The sequence below is a fragment of the Gobius niger genome (genome assembly GCF_951799975.1).
Source record: "Gobius niger genome assembly, chromosome: 7".
Lineage (NCBI taxonomy): Eukaryota > Metazoa > Chordata > Actinopteri > Gobiiformes > Gobiidae > Gobius > Gobius niger.
Genome location: NC_136858.1, coordinates 32,855,994 through 32,873,508, shown reverse-complemented (window position 1 = coordinate 32,873,508; position 17,515 = coordinate 32,855,994). Strand labels below are relative to the sequence as shown.

General features: G+C 39.0%; 1 protein-coding gene across 1 annotated transcript; it reads right to left on the bottom strand.

Moving 5' to 3' along the window:
• On the bottom strand, positions 1-10,604 carry LOC306965999 (placenta-specific protein 9-like). The gene is made up of 3 exons (XM_079560630.1): positions 10,432-10,604; positions 652-743; positions 1-246 (listed from the first exon to the last, which is right to left on the bottom strand). Exons 1-3 carry the CDS (start codon positions 10,493-10,495, stop codon positions 100-102), a joined length of 303 nt encoding a protein of 100 aa, XP_079416756.1. The 5' UTR covers positions 10,496-10,604; the 3' UTR covers positions 1-99.
• Positions 10,605-17,515: the final 6,911 nt, after the last annotated feature.

Genomic DNA, 17,515 nt, shown 5'->3' with positions numbered 1-17,515 from the left:
CGCCTCCTTGTAACAATCACAGGAAACTCTTTGTAAAATGAAAACATGGATCATTTTGAATCCAAATGTAAAGTCTGTAAGTCTATAGTGTCCCGTTCATTACTGCTTCCTGTGCTCTGGGTCCTCCAGAATGTCCACAGTGTTGGGTCCGACACTGTCCACCAGGGGGCTCCACTGCGGGTCCTCGATTTGGTCCAGAAGAGCCACGAGTTCCTCCTCCAACTTCTCCACAGTGTCTTCCACCGTCTGCAAAAGTCAAATCAATTATATATTCAAAAGTTGTTGCATGAATAATAGACTCTTCGCTCATAAATAAAGCACGGATTTCAATCTAAATAATAGATTTGTTCAGGTGAGGTTAGAGCGGGTTACGCGCCGCAAATACTCTCAGCATTGTTTTGCAAAATTAGAATGGATTGAAGGATTTGTGGGAGGCAAGGGTGGAGTTATAAGTTATTAAAGATTTATACTTCATCGCCGCGAGAGACAAAAATAACGTCCCAAACAGAAAGATTTGAAACTGCTCTAAAAGGATATGATGGAGTAGAGCAGACTTAAAGTAACGTGAAAAGTATTTTTAACGTGTACAATAAGGGAAGCAAGTAAACACAGGCTTACACTGTACATAGTCAGTCCTCATGGGAGACTCACCTTCTCTACGGCGTCCATGCGGTTGTGTAGATTCATATGGTCCTGACAGACACTTGAACGCACCGCTTGAGGCCTGAGGTCAACGTCAGGATCTGGAAATGGAGACAGAAATATAGAAATGGTGAAATTATACAGCAGTATAGTCTCCAAGTTGTCCAGGAGCTTTACTTTGTGCATATTGGAGATTTTCGGACTCGACTGTGTTGACTGAGTAGAGGACGGTTCTTTAAAGTGGACATATCCTGCATAAATATCATTGTTTACATTTTATAATTTGAATTAGTAACAATGAAATACTAGAGCTGGTGAAGACTTTGACATCTCAAGAAAATAGTAATATTAAGGCCAATATAAACAGTGGCGCAGATGTTAGAGCAGGTCGTCTCATGATCGGAAGGTCAATGCTCCTGCAGGTGCAGACTGTCGTGTCCTTGGGCAAGACACACCCAATGCCTATGTGTGAGTGGTTGGTGGTGGTCGGAGGTGGTCAGTCTGCCCAGGGGAAACTGTGGCTACAAATGTAGCTCACCACCAACAGCATGGCGTGAATGAACGGGTGGTTCATTCACTTTCATGTGAAGCGCTTTGGGTGTGACTTGTGTCATATGAAAAGCGCTTTACATAAAAGATTTCCTTCCTTAAAATTGACAATCCTACCGGAGAGAAAAATGTATGTTTTATTTACTATATATTTTGTTTAAAGGGACTATACAGAGTTAAAAAAAATAAAAAAATAAAAACTATATGTATTTTCCTCCCCCTACATGTTCAAGCCATGTCCTATGATGTAGAATGAGCCAGACCTGTTCACCACAACTGCCTCTAAAATCCTGCACTGTCACTCAAACAGTTGTTGTCATGCAACAGCTTAATATAGAAGCTGCAGTTACGCATATGACCTAAGGTGGCAGTAGTGAGTATAAAATGACCAACTTGCATCTAGCTCCTTTAAATAAAATATTTTTTGTTTTTCATTTGTTATTAAAGTTGGTTCACAATTCAGCATCTCACAGTGAACCTTTGGTCCACTATCAGTTTCACATTGTAATATTTGTTAAACCAAAAGGAGTCCATGAGTGACCAGGAGGCAGAAAGACAGGGCAACAGCATCTGCGGACAGCGCCTTCATCGCATCAACGTTACCACAACACGGAGCCAAAGTTCACTTTAAGAGCGAGAAGCGTTCTCAACTCAGTCAGTTCAATCCAATCGACAACATTTGACCTCCACAATTATGAATCAGGGTGAGTTGCCCTCGGCCCCAGGACTTACAGCAGGCCCATGAAGGAAACCATTTTCTATACACAACATAAAATAGTTCTACTAATAAATACTATTATTTACTGTTTACACAGTGAAACCAATAAGCTGACTAATAATACTCAGCCCATGTGAATGATGATTGTAAAAGAACAGTAGCAGAGTTGCCATATGTGCTCATTCTCTCCTCTCTGTGATGTTTTTAATTATCCGAGTCACTTTGAAGTCCATTTAAAGAAGCCACATCCTGTGATCGACGTCTGCCTCTCTTCACCCACACCTCGCGCTGAACATAAGTCGACTGTACATAATGAGGCTTTTGAATATGCCGGCAAAGCTGACGACAAGCAATACACTATTCATTATCTTCTCATATAATCCACTTCATTATTCCATCTATTTCACACTTAATGAGTATTGTGTTTCTGCTCGACATCAATGAAAGACGTTCTTGAACTGCAAATAAACAGGTCAGAGCAGAGAAAAGCACAAGGGTAATTGATTGACTGCGGAATTCTTCCGCAGTCAATTATTGGTTTTCATGTTCTTTATTATTATTCCTCTTCCATCTTTTTCCCGGTTTTCTAGAGCTTTCAGCACCTTCATGCTTTGTGCAATTTATGCAAGTTATGCATCAAAACGTTCCGCATGTTGAGGAGAAGGGTGCTATTACTTTTGGGACTTCTGCAACTTACGGTTTTTCCGCAATCGGCCAAACTGTCGGAGATTTTTCCCATTGACTTATAATGGGGCTGCCGCAAATCCATGCTTTTCTGCACTTTTTTCTGCATTTTCTGCAATTTCTGCACTTTGTGCATGTTCAGCTTCTGCAACTTGTGGGTTATGAGAAAAAATTGGCCTTCTGCAGATTTCCAGTTTTTTTATATGAGAGTTTGAAATTTTTGCATTAGTGTGTATGTGCGAATCCAGCCAATGGGGAAACTCCAGGCCTTTCAGCCATTTGTGCTTCTGCCAATCAAGCCCTGAGGCCATTTCAACAGTTTGACCAGTTTATGGAATATAAAAGTTTATGCAATATTAACAATTTATGCAAAGTAACCACTTTATGCATTTTAAACCGTTTATGCCATTCAGGATTTATGCATTTTAAAGAGCTTATGCAATTTACATAATTTATGCAAATTAACCCATTCATGCATTTTACCAGTTTATGCAGTTTATGCAACATGACATTTTATGCATTTTACCAGTTTATGCAAATTAGATTATGCAAATTAAGCAATTTATGCAATTTGAACCGTTTATGCAATTTCTGCATTCGCTTCCCGCAATTCCGCAGTCAATCGCAATGGCGCAGCCATTGCATTTCTAGTTAAGTTTAGTATTTTACTTGCTCTAAAATGACTTTATGCGGAGTAAAATAATATATGATCAGGCCCTAACAGACGAGCATTGTTGACTCGAACTGGGTAATGAAATGTGTCCGTGCTGCCTCTGCTGGCATAGGCATCAAAAGTTATATTATTATCGTGGTCTTGGGGTGTCCGGAAAAAAAATTCCAAAGCCCGAATGAAGCATAAATAGGACCATTATGCCTTTGAGTGTTGTGATGCCGCCTGGTGTGATGAGAAAACACAATTCTGCTTTACTTTACATGGTGTCTGCTCCTCGTGATTGCAAAAGATGCACTTTCTCGTCCCCCTTTCATACTCTGTGCTTTTAAATGAATGTATTTTGCGAACGCTTGAGGTCTAGGAGCCTTTGGAAGCTTCTCCTGCAAGTCCAATAAACACCAGCTTTCTGTCTTCCCTGTAATAAAACCATGACGAGACATTTATTTAGTCTATTTCTGGCCCAATGTGATGTGTCTGGCTCAGCTGCCTCCTGCTCACTCATCCGTCGGAGAGTTATTTACGTATGAGGCTCCTTAAATTGCTTTCTCCGCGTCACCATGAGGAAATAATGCACAGATATCAGGTGGAGACATCAACAGAAGGGAGCCTGTGGTGTGGCATGAGCGGGGAAAGACAAAACAGAGAAAACGAAGAGGTCACCTGAGTTAAAACCACATTGGGGAACATTCCAGGTTACGACAAGAGTAACTAAACTGATGTAGTGATGCCGAACGTAATGCTAATGCTCACCGACAATGCTGTGGGTTATCAGAAGGAAGTATTTGGAAGAGAATGCAACATATTTGAACCTCATTCCTGCCTGGTGATGTCCCACTCCCAGCAGAGTAACGAATCAGGTCAGAGGAGAGACTGAAAGGGACTAGATACAAGTTGGTCATTTTATACTCACTACTGCCACCTCAGGTCTTATGCATAACTGCAGCTTCTATACTAAGCTCGTGCATGACGGCACTTCGAATGCGAACACCTTTTTGAGTGACAGTGACAGGATTTTAGAGGCAGTTGTTGTGAACAGGTCTGAGCTCATTCTACACCTAAGGATATTGCAGGAACATGTAGGGGGAGGAAAATACTTCATTTTTACATTTTTAATAAAACTTAAATCAACTTATTGGGTGAAATGTGATGGCTTTAACTTGAGGAAAACATGTCATAGTTGAACGAGATTAAGTTCAATTAACCCCTTAACTCCCACCTGAACCGAGCACATTTTCTCCAGTTTGGCTTTACCCCAGTCCAAAAGCTTCTGGAAAAAAGCTGGGAAAATAGCAACAAAACTGAGACGAAAACAATGATGGAAATGTGACAAAAAAGTGAGAAAACATTGACCAAAAAGTGATGAAAAATTGATGAAAAAATGGCAAAAATGTCACGAGAAATGGACTAAAATGGACGGAAAAATGACAAAAATTGACCAAAAAAATTGACAAAAAAATGACCAAAATGTGACAAAATGTGACAAAAAAATTACAAAAATGTGATAAAAATTGGACAAAAAAAAGTACAAAAATGTGCCCAAAAAATGACAGAAATGTGACAAAAAATGACAAAGAAATGACAAAAATGTGACAAAAAAATTACCAAAAAATTACAAAAATGTGACAAAAATGTGATAAAAAAATGACGAAAAAATGACGAAAATGTGACAAAAAATGACAATAAAATGTTAGTAAAGTAAGTATGTAAGTTAAAAATGAGTTGAAAAAATCTGATGACGTGAGGAAAAAGATCCTCTCAGTTCAGGTGGGAGTTAAGAGGTTAAATTACTGTGAAAGTTTATGTGGAAGAAAAAATATTTGCTTTAATTTTGTGGAATTGTGTGGAACTTTCCATGTATTTTGCTAGTTTACAGAGCCAATCTAGTCCTCTGATAATATAGAACTGCCTCCTTTTCTCCTCCACACAGAAAAAGTAGCTCTGGTCAAACGTTGCGCTGCAATTGCGATAATCTATCTCGAAAGGCACGAGCAGATATGTTCACTCTTAGATCCCCAGATGTTTCGGACCAATCCCAAGGCGGCGTTACCCTGAGTGGGCGGGGTTTACAAGCACTTTTATCGATGCTAGTTAACAACACAACAACGATGGAAAAACACGGTGCTGCTACAAATTCACAAACATTTTCTTAAACTAAATATTGGTTCAGTGGTTTTGTGTTTAGCTTAGAGACTAACTGTGATTGGCTAATACAATGTTCATTTGATCCAATCAGAAGTATTCCCTCAAAAGTCCGTCCTGAAGGATTTAAACCAGAGCCTTTACAGACTGATATTGTTGTGCTAAGGAAACTTAGCTCTGGTCGCTTTGGATTTGAGGTTTTGTTGCTTTGACATCAGGGATCTCCAACTAGTATCTTGGGAGCTACCAGCTGTTCAGCCCTTTCTTGGTAGCTCACTGAGGCTTTATATATTTCTTCATACGGCTGATAAGTGACATTTAACCTCTTAACTCCCACCTGAACATGTTTTCTCCTGTTTTCCAAATTCTCCAAATCTAAAAGCGACAAAAAATGAGAAGAAAATGAGGATGTAAATTGACAAAAATGTCAAAAATCCAGCAAAAAAATGTCAAAAATCCAGCAAAAAGACAAAAATCCAACAAAAAAGTGACAAAAATCCAACAAAAAAATGACAAAAATCCAGCAAAAAGACAAAAATCTAGCAAAAACAGTGACAAAAATCCAGCAAAAAAAATGACAAAAATCCAGCAAAAGACAAAAATCCAAAAAAAAAGTGACAAAAATCCAACAAAAAAATGGCAAAAATTCAGCAAAAACACAAAAATCCAACAAAAAAATGGTAAAAATCCAGCAAAAAAAAAGACAAAAATCCAGCAAAAAAGTGACAAAAGAGCAGCAAAAAATGTGGCAAAAAAAATGACAATAATCCAGCAAAAAATGTGACAAAAATGCATCAAAAAAAGTAACAAAAGTGCCGTTAAAAAAGTGACAAAAACACATAAGGGAAATAAAAAGTGACGACAATGGCAAAGAGGAGAGAATGCATTTGGTTTTGGCGGGTGGTAAGAGGTTCAAATGTATTTTTCCATTCGTTCTAAATATTTTTAACAAAATCTGCAAACCTATGAAGTAACTAAAGGAGTCTGACATCAGTACGGATATGAACGGGGTTGGCCTGGCTGATAGCTGATATACTATAGGCCAACATTATTCTTTTTTTTTTTATCTCTCAAATAGCCTAAACATTTATTGATATAGTAAAAGGTTGCAATCATAGAAATATATAGAAATATATCTCACTGAGGTTTTTTTCCAAGGGGATTTTGATTGGCCGATGCTGATATTTTTGTAAAATGTCTGGTCTATAATCCTGTATATGTTTCTAAACATGCCATTGTTGAACTGTGACAGCAGGGGGCGCTGTATATTCATGTTTAGTAGGTACTTTAGACAAAAGACGAAAATCAGTAGATTCCAAAACAAAAAAACGGTAAGTCTCTCTCTCTCTCTTATTCTCTCGAAATTATACACAAAAGTCTGCAACATAAAATGTATAAAATAGGTATAAACTGGCTTCCCTGGGGCCTAGGAAATTGTGGTAGGACTCATTTTCCAAAAGTTTTGATCACTTTCAGTTTCTGAGATATCGGCCCGATATATCAGCCAGCCGAAATTTACTCTTGGCTACAACCTCTCCAAGGTGAGCTCCTACAGAATCTCATAGTTGCACAAGTGTCTCCAAAGCATGAGCACCTCTCTGATGGTTTTGTTATGTAAAAGTAGCTCGTTATTTAAAAAAGGCTGGAGACCTCTGCTCTAAATATTTATTTTTTGCCAATACCTGACCCCAAATCCAATCTGAAATCGTCCCTTCTCCATCCCTTCAGTCACCTGTCTGTTGCTGTCGGCCAATCACATCCTGCTTCTGCCTTATCCTCTCATTCCATCACCATCACATCATCACAAGCCACTCGATCTCCACTGCATCAGCAAAAGCCAGTTCAAACAACAACATAAAAGCCAGGCATTTATTTTGAAGGAACAGATGCTTCCTGTTTCTCTGTGGGAGAGCCTTTAATGTGAAATGTGGCACCGCGGGAACCACACGCTGTAGGTCTGATGTCTGAGCATGAGAGAACAGGCTTTGGCACAGGGAGACAAGCAGCTGCGGTTTGGGAGAGAAATTCTGCTGATCAGGAAAACATGGGGCTTGTGGTTTAAGACAAAAATCTAGAGTGTCTTGTAAAGAAAAAATATCATAATGTGTTTAAGAGACACTGTCATAAAATGTAAAAGTATTGTGCATTTGTATCACTCTTGAGGATCTAACGAAGCTGGCTCGATACTGTCTTTAGATCTTTGTGGATGAAGTCATAATGCTACATTTATTAAGTTTATGCTCATTAACCCCTTACCTCCCACCTGAACCGAGCACATTTTCTCCAGTTTGGCTTTACCCCAGTCCAAAAGCTTCTGGAAAAAAGCTGTGAAAATAGCAACAAGAAGACGAAAACAATGATGGAAATGTGACAAAAAAGTGACGAAAAATTGATAAAAAAGTGGCAAAAATGTCACAAGAAATTGACAAAAAATTGACGAAAAATGACAAAAATGTGATAAAAATTTGACCAAAAACTGACAAAAATATGACAAAAAATGACAAAAAAGTGATGAAAAATTGACGAAAAAATGACAAAAATGTGACAAAATGTGAAAAAAATGACAAAAAAAGTGTTAAATTTTGACCAAAAAATTACAAAAAAATTACAAAAAATGGACGAAAAATTACAAAAAAATCACAAAAATCTGATGAAAAATTGACGAAAAATGACAAAAATGTGGAAAAAAAAGTACAAAAAATGACAAAAATGTGGGGGGAAAAATGAAAAAAAATTGATGAAAAATTGACTAAAAAAATAACAAAAAAATTACAAAAGATTACAAAAATGTGACAAAAATGTGATATAAAATTGACGAAAAAATGACAAAAAAGTGACAAAACATGACCAAAAAAATAACAAAAAAGTTACAAAAATGAGTTAAAAACCCAACAAAAAAATGATGGAAAAAATATCTGATGACATGAGGAAAAAGATCCTCTCGGTTCAGGCGGGAGTTAAGAGGTTAATGCTTCACAATGTTTTACAGGTGTCAGCTGGATGCGAGTGTAAAACATGCGACTCAGCCGTAACATCTGTTTCTCATTTACCTCAGCTCCGCGGCTCAACACCTAATCTAATATTCTGTCCAAAAGTCCCCAAAAACATCGCTCTCCCTTCCCCCTCTCTCCCCCATCACTGTCCCTCTGTGAGAGAGGACCCAGGCTGCAGCTCTGTTTACTGGGTCTGACTGAAAATGTGCAGAATTTACCAAACTGCGGCGGAGGCCCGAGTCTGAGACAACGTAATTACAGTGACTTCATCCAACAAGAATGAACAACTGCTCACTACACGGCTACAGCGGAAAACAGCAAGCGTTACAGGGTGTAATGTTCAAAGATCTACTTCATATAACATGGGCTTTTTGATTTAAGCTTTAAGAGAGAGGATACAATATTCAAACTTAGATCCATGTCGACTTAAAGAGACTAGATGCAAGTTGGTCATTTTACACTCACTACTGCCACCTCAGGTCTTACGTGTAACTGCAGTCTCTATATTAAGCTCGTGCATGACGGCACTTCAGACCTGAAGTAACGCCTACAAGCATAATTTTAACATTTTTAAACTCCGTATAGTCCCTTTAAGGCTGAGATTCTCTAACTCAGGTTTGGGAACTCCTTGGGTCCCTCAGCCGGTTATACGTACAGTACATGGGCGGTACAGTGGTACAGCGGATAGTACTTGTGCGTCACAGCTTGAAGGTCCCGGGATAGATCACCACCTGGACGGGGCCTTTCTGTGTGGAGTTTGCATGTTCTCCCCATGTCTGCATATGTTTCCTTTGGGTGCTCTGGTTTCCCCTACCACTAAAACATGTACAATAGGCCAGAGTGAGTGAGTGGTTGGTGGTGGTCGGAGGGGCCGATGGCACAGACTGGTAGCCTTGCTTCCGTCAGTCTACCTCACGGGTCACCAACCTTTTTTCAGCTGAGGGCTACTTTAAGAGCATTAAGTTGTCCGAGGGCTACCAGTAAAAAATAAATCCTAAATACTTAAATGTACACTGTTCACTAATAGGATATTGACCCCATATTATATTATAATAGCTTTATTTTAAACTCATACCGAGTCACAAGAACAGAAATAACTGTAATTTTAAGAATCAGATTCAAGAAACTGAAGTGTTTTGCACCTCAGAAAAAGTCCCAAGGGCTACTGGGCATGCCCCAAAGGGCCCCTTGGTGCCCGCGGGCCCCACGTTGGTGACCCCTGGTCTACCTCAGGGGTAATTAAAGTTATTTTGTCAATGTGTTTTATTAAGTTCATAAGCCTAATAATGCCCACTCCAGAACAGTAGGGGGCGATGTGCAGACATATTGTTAAATTCCACTGATCCACAACAAGGAAGAAGGTTTGTTTATGGCATGTTACTTGAATGGAATCTACTTTGAATATTTAAAGAGACTAGATACAAGTTGGTCATTTTATGCTCATTGCTGCCACCTCAGGTCTTACGCGTAACTGCATCTTCTATATTAAGCTCGTGCATGACGGCACTTCTGACCCGAATTAACAGCTTTTTGAATGACGGATTTTAGAGGCAGTTGTGGTGAACAGGTCTGGGCTCATTCTACACATTAGGACATGGCTGGAACATGTAGGGGGAGGAAAATACCTAATTTTAACTTTTTTAGTCCCTTTAAGTCCCTTTCTACAGCAAATGTTTCAACACTTTCATCTGGAGTGTCAGTACTTTCACCACTTCTGTTGAAAAAAACTAAAAAATACAATACTTTGCAATTACAAACACATAGTGGGCAGGCTGAGCACAGATTGAGCATTATGTGTTAATATAAAATCCTACATCTTCTTTTGAAAATCTCTTGAAAAATCAAGGAGTCGTCAAAAAGTATTATACAAGCCATATACAGCTACACGTAAACCCAGTGTAGAGCTGAGCCTTGGAGACTGGGTGGAGTGACTGAAACATTTCCTCACACAGCAACAAGTTAAGTCTCAAAAAAGTGACCGCCTTTTAGCATATTCTTCGACTACAGCTCCCACAGGTGCGTCAGCGTCTTACCTGATGATGAGCAGCCAATCAGGAGGAAGACAAGGGCCAGTGTCGAGATACAAAAGCGCCTCATGGTTTGAAAGTCCGGATCGGTGCAGAGACAGAGTGCGGACTGTTTCCCTTCAGGACCCTCTGCTGTTTGCCCCAAACTCTCACTCCACTGTTAGTCCCAGTTTCCTTCTGCAAACATGGGGAGAGAGAGGGAGGGAGGGGGGGAGGTGGGGTCAGGACAGTATTAAAAAACACTGAGCGCTTACATGGGTGAAATCTGGACCTACTTAATCATGGTCAAGGTTTTGTTTGGTATTATCGGTTTTAAACCTTATGGTAGGGGGGAGACAGAAATTCATATGAACTTCAACATCACGACAAAGTACAAAGAGTCAGTGGTTGGAGCAGAGAGTTTCAATATCTTTAGGAGAGAATGTATTGTTCAAAATGCAGAAAATATAATTAGTAATAGTAAGTAATAGTATGTAATAGTAAAAAAATGTCAAAAAACTCATAAAGGATCACTTGCCATTATCAGGAGTGTATACTATGCACTATTATACATCAGTGTTCCTGAAACTACAAATTTACAAATTAAGCCCAGCATAGTTCAGTTCACTATGTAATTTTGCCGGATTTCTGTGGAGAGCACAGAGAAACTTGAAAACTTTATAAAATAAGCAATTCGAAAAACAATGTCTCCATTTGCTCTGATATGTTAAAGGGGGGTTATTATGCAAAATCGACTTTTTCAAGCTTTACATCATTAAAAACATGCCTTAAGTGTTGCCTTGGCACATTCGTGTATTTTTGAGTGATCTGTAAAAACTCTGATGGCGGCCATTTTAGGGATAGCTTTGCCTGAGTCCTCCTAGGAACGCCCCCACCTCCTGGAGACGCCTCTGAGCTTTCGTCACCAGCCGAGTAACCAATCACTGGTCCTCAGCAGAACCCCCTCCCCACTGATGCCACAGACAGAGTGTGGAGGGGGCGTGTCGGAAAGGGTAAGAGGTTCTTAAAGAGACAGAGGCCTATTTCAAGACATTCACTACAGCCATTTTGAGAGAGCAATTTTATACAAGGCAGTTATTCTAATTTACTGCATTTACAGACCAACAGAAGGTTTCGTCATCATTGTAGTGTGCTATAGACTGGTGCTGTGTGATTGAAAAAAGCATAATACCCCCTCTTTTAAAATGGTGCGATAATAACATTTATATGGAGAGTAAAAAAACCTAGTTTGGCGAAAATTTACTAAATTTGGCAGAAAATTCCATTAGGTCGTTCCAATCAAAAAAGTCAATGAAAACCTTGTCGTATTTTTCATGGAGTTACCGTAGCGATGACCATTTACTGTAATAGAAAAATTGTATCAATCAATCAATCAATCAAATTTTATTTGTATAGCGCCCAACAACAACCAGAAGGTGCCCAGAGCGCTTTCTAGGATAAAATGTATAATTGCACAATTTATGTATTGGACTAAGTTTTCTCCCCTTCTTTTGGATTTTAATTTGGTAACTTCCGGCATTGCTCTAGCCATTTCCTGTTATGAAGAAGCAGGAAGTGTTTAAAAGTTCATGGCGGGTTGGATTGTTAGATGGTTTTGAATGGCTCTCTTAGCCCTAGCTGATGGGGAAATAAGGTACGTGTGTTCTATTTTATGTTTGTAATGTTACTTAAACCTAAAAACTGATGCAAGCTAAAACAGTATATGTTTTAGCTCTTACGGTGGTGATATATGGCGATCTCATTGGAAATAAAACGGGAAAAGGGCATATCCCACTTGTACGCGTATTCATTCAGCTGGGAGCTACAATTTATTTATTTTTCTCATTGTTTATGCCATTAAGTTTTCCAAAAACAAATAGTTTTCATATAATCCTCATGAAAATCTCACAGCAGTGGAAATCTAAACATAGTGAACCGGCCATTCAGGAAATAGTGATGTGGTTCTTGGTGTATGAAGTTTAGAGTTGTGGACCAAACTCATTCCTTTCTAATATCCTATGTCATGTCAAGTATAGGTTTATGAGCGCATTTCACAACTTTCGGGGAGCAAGGTGGAGTTTTACAATCACTATGACGCAAACAGCACTTCACGATCAATAAAAATGATTTATAACTTGATGCACTGGTGGTGTTTTTTCCCATTAACGTCTGCTTTTAAGATACTGAAGGAGGACAGAAACAATTTCATTCCACGACCCATAAAAGACACAATTTTCACTGAAAACTGAACATTTTTGCAATCCAGACAGAAACGGACAGCGAGTCTGAAAGATTAATCATTTTGTTGTAGCCTCTGCCAGAAACCATTTACACAGAAGATTGAGCAAGGCTTTCAGACATGATTGGGACCGGAGCTGTTTGTAAATGTTGAAAGAAGTGCCATTTTGTGATTTTATTAAACAGGAAAACAAAGTCTGAATCTATAAAACCTCAAATCCCTCCAGTAATTACATTGATTGTTTCCTGTGGCTTCTGCAGAAATGTGTTTTTTTTTTCTTAGCATGACCCGCTGAGTCGTGTAAACAGTTATCTCCATCCCAGCTGGAGAGGAGTTCAAGTATTTCGCAAACCGAGGACCACAAAGATCGCACACCTGCTCCAGTGAAACTCATTCCGTTTTATATTTTACTTTCAAATCTGCCCAAATTACTGTTCAGTTTATTAGCCAAGAACTAACTCTGTGTCGCAAAGTTCACCTTCTCTGAAAATCCGTTTAATCCCATAGCTTACTGTCCTTTTGCAGAGACTATATCTCCTTCACAACAGAACTATAACTTTCCTCTCTATAGCCTAAGACTCTGGCGTTTCAGCAAAGCAAAGCCCCTTGAAAATGAGTCCGTGGCACAAACTACAAAACACAGCACTTGCCTCAAATGTGCTTCCCATCTCTGTGAAAGCAACAGAGGCAGGTGAATGGAAGCAGAAAACAAAAATGTTTAGAAAAAAAGTGGAATAAATACCCACCGAAAATGTTAAAAGGCAGAATCCAGGAATATGAATCTGATGAAATGCCAAGACTGAATGAAAGACTTTATCTGGAGCATGGGCGAGATGTTTTGCTATGTTTGATATTATTTTAGGCGCCTCAAGTGTCGCTCCCACATTTATGTAACATTTAGTGATTCCCTCCTCATTAACTGGGTCTATCTTTCTTGACTGGGCTCTGAAGGGTCTTAGCTTTCAAATGAGGACTGGCGTGTCCACGTAAAGTTAAAACACGTGCTTCTGGTCACTCAGATACATGGCTCTGCACACCTAACATTGACCTTTTTAGCCAGACAAAAACATCATAGAGTTCGGGAAATTCCACAGTTACCACGGAGATCGGCCATCTTTGCAGCTGTTAGCATGCATTTCCATTGACTAACACTAGCTAAAGCAGTATAAGAAGAAGCTGCTGAGTTACTGCTGATACATACATCTAACACACTTTGGTGTTCAAGTGTTTTAATGTGAATAATATCTCCAGTATTTTAACTTTTAAAATCTCCATTAGTTTACAATTGCTGCTAATCCCATAATGCTTAGCGATATGACGTCACATTCCCGAACTCTATAGAAATTGCACATCAGTTGCACTAAAAAATATTGGCTGAGATAAGAAAATGACTCAAGTCCAGATCTTAACCCTTTATATGGCACTCACTGAAATACTTTGAAATGTATCATTTCAATTTAAAAGCGTTATAGGGGAACATTACACAAGTTAAGTTCTGTTTTTCAAAATCTTTCAATACCATGCAGAAAATCAATGTGAACAAAGTTAAAGTATAATGCAAAATCGACTTTAGCAGCATAATACCCCCTCTTTAACATATTTAGTTCATTGCCCTTAAATGGTAAAAAAAAAAAAAAAAAAAAAGTACAAAAGGTGTATATATAAAATATACAAAAAGTACTTTCAGGTCTTAGGGCGTGCTGGGATTCAGGAGGTGTTTTGTGTTTTGTGATATTGATGTTTGAATGATCACACCTGTCACTTTGGCAATATAAAAACATAGTCTTAATGTTTATTGGTTCTTTTGTCAAGAAAATAAGTAAGTATGAGCTATAGGTGCAACAGGCATGTCCAAATATGGACAAAACAAATTAACTCCAAAGTCCCCCAAAACCAACACACATATCATCACTTAGCACAATTATTCACCAATAAAATGTGAGTTGCATCAACTTACCATAGTAATTTTTCTAGTTATTTAAAGAAATGTACCATTAATTAAGCCAGACTTGGGATTTCAGAGAAAACAGGAAGTTGAGAGGGCGACCAGTCTCTCCTGATTGGTCAAATGCCACAGAGGTGGGATTTGTGATGTAGGGTGATCTCTTCTGATTGGCTGAGTGAGGACTACATGCCTCTTTACCAGGGAGGCCATATGACCAAAAGTAGTCACTTGCCCTACCCGTTTAGAATCTTTGGGATGTGCTGAAGAAGGCTTTGCACAGTGGTCACACTCTCCCATCATCAACACAAGATCTTGGTGAAACAATCAAAACAATGCCACAGCGACTGCATAATCAAAGCTAAAAACAGTCCAATAAATATTAAAGTGTGACCTTATTTTTTTGGCCTTCATTTTGTCTCATTAACCTCTTACCACCCGCCTAAACCGAATGTGTAACACCTCATTTGAAAGCTAAGACCCACAAAACTGATCTTTTTCCTTGCGTTGTTGCTGTGTTGTGTCACCTTTTTTATGTTTTTTTGTCACATTTTTGCTGAGTTTTTGTCATTTTTTGTTGTTGTTTTTGTTACATCTTCGTTGAATTTTTGTCACTTTTTGTTGATTTTTTGTCACAATTTTGTTGAGTTTTTGTCACTTTTTTTGTTGAATTTTTGTCACTTTTTGTTGAATTTTTGTCACTTTTTTTGTGGCTGTTTTGGTGCTTCTTTCCCCAAGAAGCTTTTTGATTAGGGTAAAGCCAAACTGGAGAAAATGGGATCCGTTCAGGTGGGAGTTAAGGGGTTAAAAGGGTTGTTTTTCTTATTTTAAATGTACAAGTTGATTTATTTTATATTGAGCATAAAAATTAATATTCCATTGATAACTTTATTTCAAACTAGTCCAAACTAAATTAAACCCCTTAATTGGGCAATTTTTAAGCCTTTTAAGAGTTTAAGACGTCATTTAATTGCAAGTAATGGCAGCATGACTGTGCACAAGACGATCTGTGGCGTCTGACTTTGTTGTTAAAGAATGACCGCTTAACGCTTCTTATTTCTCATCATTCACTACACAGATTTACTGCAAATACTCCCTGAGCCCTGTCTGCTAACGGGATTACCTCCGCTTACACTCTCTCCTGTAGTGAGCCCGAGAGTGGGACCGTCCCGCATTGTGCATCACAGGGGCCGGCCCGGGGGCAGGGGTGAGAGGTGAGAGGTCAGGGACATGTGGTGGGATGAGGGCTGGAGCGGGCCAATCAGGACGTCCCGCGGAGATCTGGCTGCGGCGGCACAGTCTCCTCTTCCCCGCTCCCCTCTAAAGCCTTATCTGTCCGCTGCGCCGCACAGGCACCGGGCGAGCAGCGGGACAGTCTCTAAACTCAGTCCAGAGGAGGAGGCTTTTATGTACAGGAAGTCCTTGTCGCCAAAGCAAACAAAAGACAAATGTCCTGCAGTGTCTAAAAATAAGCTGCACAGAGGAGATTACTATTTCAGAAATATGCTTTAGTGACATTATATATTTGCACACTTTAAGGAATTTGAAAATGCACCAGTTGTTTTACTCACACAGATCTTACACATATTTTCAGAAACTACAAGGTCTTAGCTTTCAAATGAGGTGTTGCAGTGGCCTATAGGCTGTAAAGAAAAACAAAAAAGTGTCAAAAACACAACAAAAACCAACACAACAAATGACAAAAATGTGCCAGAAAAGCGACGACAAAATGAGAAAAAAAAACAAGAAAAAGAGACAAAAATATCAACAAAATATAACAAAAAACATACAAGAGAAGCAACAAAAAAGCAAAAAAAAAGGGATGAAAACGTGCCAAAAATTCATTGAAAATGTGTAAAAAAAAAAAAAAAATGGACAAAAACGTGACATGAACCTTTCAATTATGTATACTAGATTTATATTATAAGCAAATTATACTATTACGACCCCTCCTGGAACCGCCACCTTAACATGGTGGAGGAGTTTGAGCACCTGAATGATCCTGGGGGCTCTGTTTTCGGGGGCTTCGTGCCCCTGGTAGGGTCTCCCATGGCAAACAGGTCCTATAGGTGACGGGTCAGACAAAGAGCGGTTCAGAAGCCCCTTATGAGAGACCGACAGGCCCGGTTAAGAACCATAAGGCCGTCCTTCAGTGGACCCACCACCTGCAGGAGGTGCAATGTGATTTGGGCAGCTCCAACAGCTGCCCCCATGTGTCTTCCAAGTGGAAGAAAATGGATGGATGGATGGATGGATGGATGGATGGATGGATGGATGGATACTATAACGAGTTATTATTACGACTATATTATCTTTTTTCTTCCTAATAGTCTGTTTGATTTGAATCTTGAATGTTTATCCTCTCTCATGTTCACTACCCCATTCAGTTTACCTTTACCTCTATTATTATTGTTTCTTTGCTATTATTTGGTACTGTCTTATGATTATTACTTATTATGTCTTATGATTTGTTTCTTTCACTTATCTTCTTTTTGTTTTCTCTCTCATCCATATCTCACACAGACTCATCACACACACCACATATCCATGCCATGCACCACCCAAGAATGAGCCTAAGAATCAAATATGTATCAGTTTAATACCCTACTGTAACTTTCCTTAATGTGGGTGATTCTGAACTGGAGAAAATGTGCTAGGTTAAGGTAGGGGTTAAGAGATTAAACATTTATCCAACATTTCCTCAGCATTCCCCATCATTTGGTCACCATTTAGAAGCACAGAAATACTGAATAGTGTTAGTGCTCAGACTGCAATATCTTACAACCCTAACCTACCCATTTTCGTTGAAGGAAAGTCAAACTGTCAGCCAGGAAATGATCATGAAATATGGACCCCGTGGTTAAAAATCATAGAGAATAGTAAATACCGTCAAGTCTTGTGAGGAAAAAAAAGATATATCAAAGCCTCTA

What these genes read in the sequence shown, in the direction of transcription:
- LOC306965999 (XM_079560630.1), bottom strand. Translation starts at nt 10,495, where the DNA reads ATGAGGCGCTTTTGTATCTCGACACTGGCCCTTGTCTTCCTCCTGATT. An exon ending in GATTGGCTGCTCATCATCAG is followed by an intron (nt 744 to 10,431) that starts GTAAGACGCTGA and finishes CTCCATTTCCAG; the next exon opens with ATCCTGACGTTGACCTCAGG. An exon ending in GCATGGACGCCGTAGAGAAG is followed by an intron (nt 247 to 651) that starts GTGAGTCTCCCA and finishes TGACTTTTGCAG; the next exon opens with ACGGTGGAAGACACTGTGGA.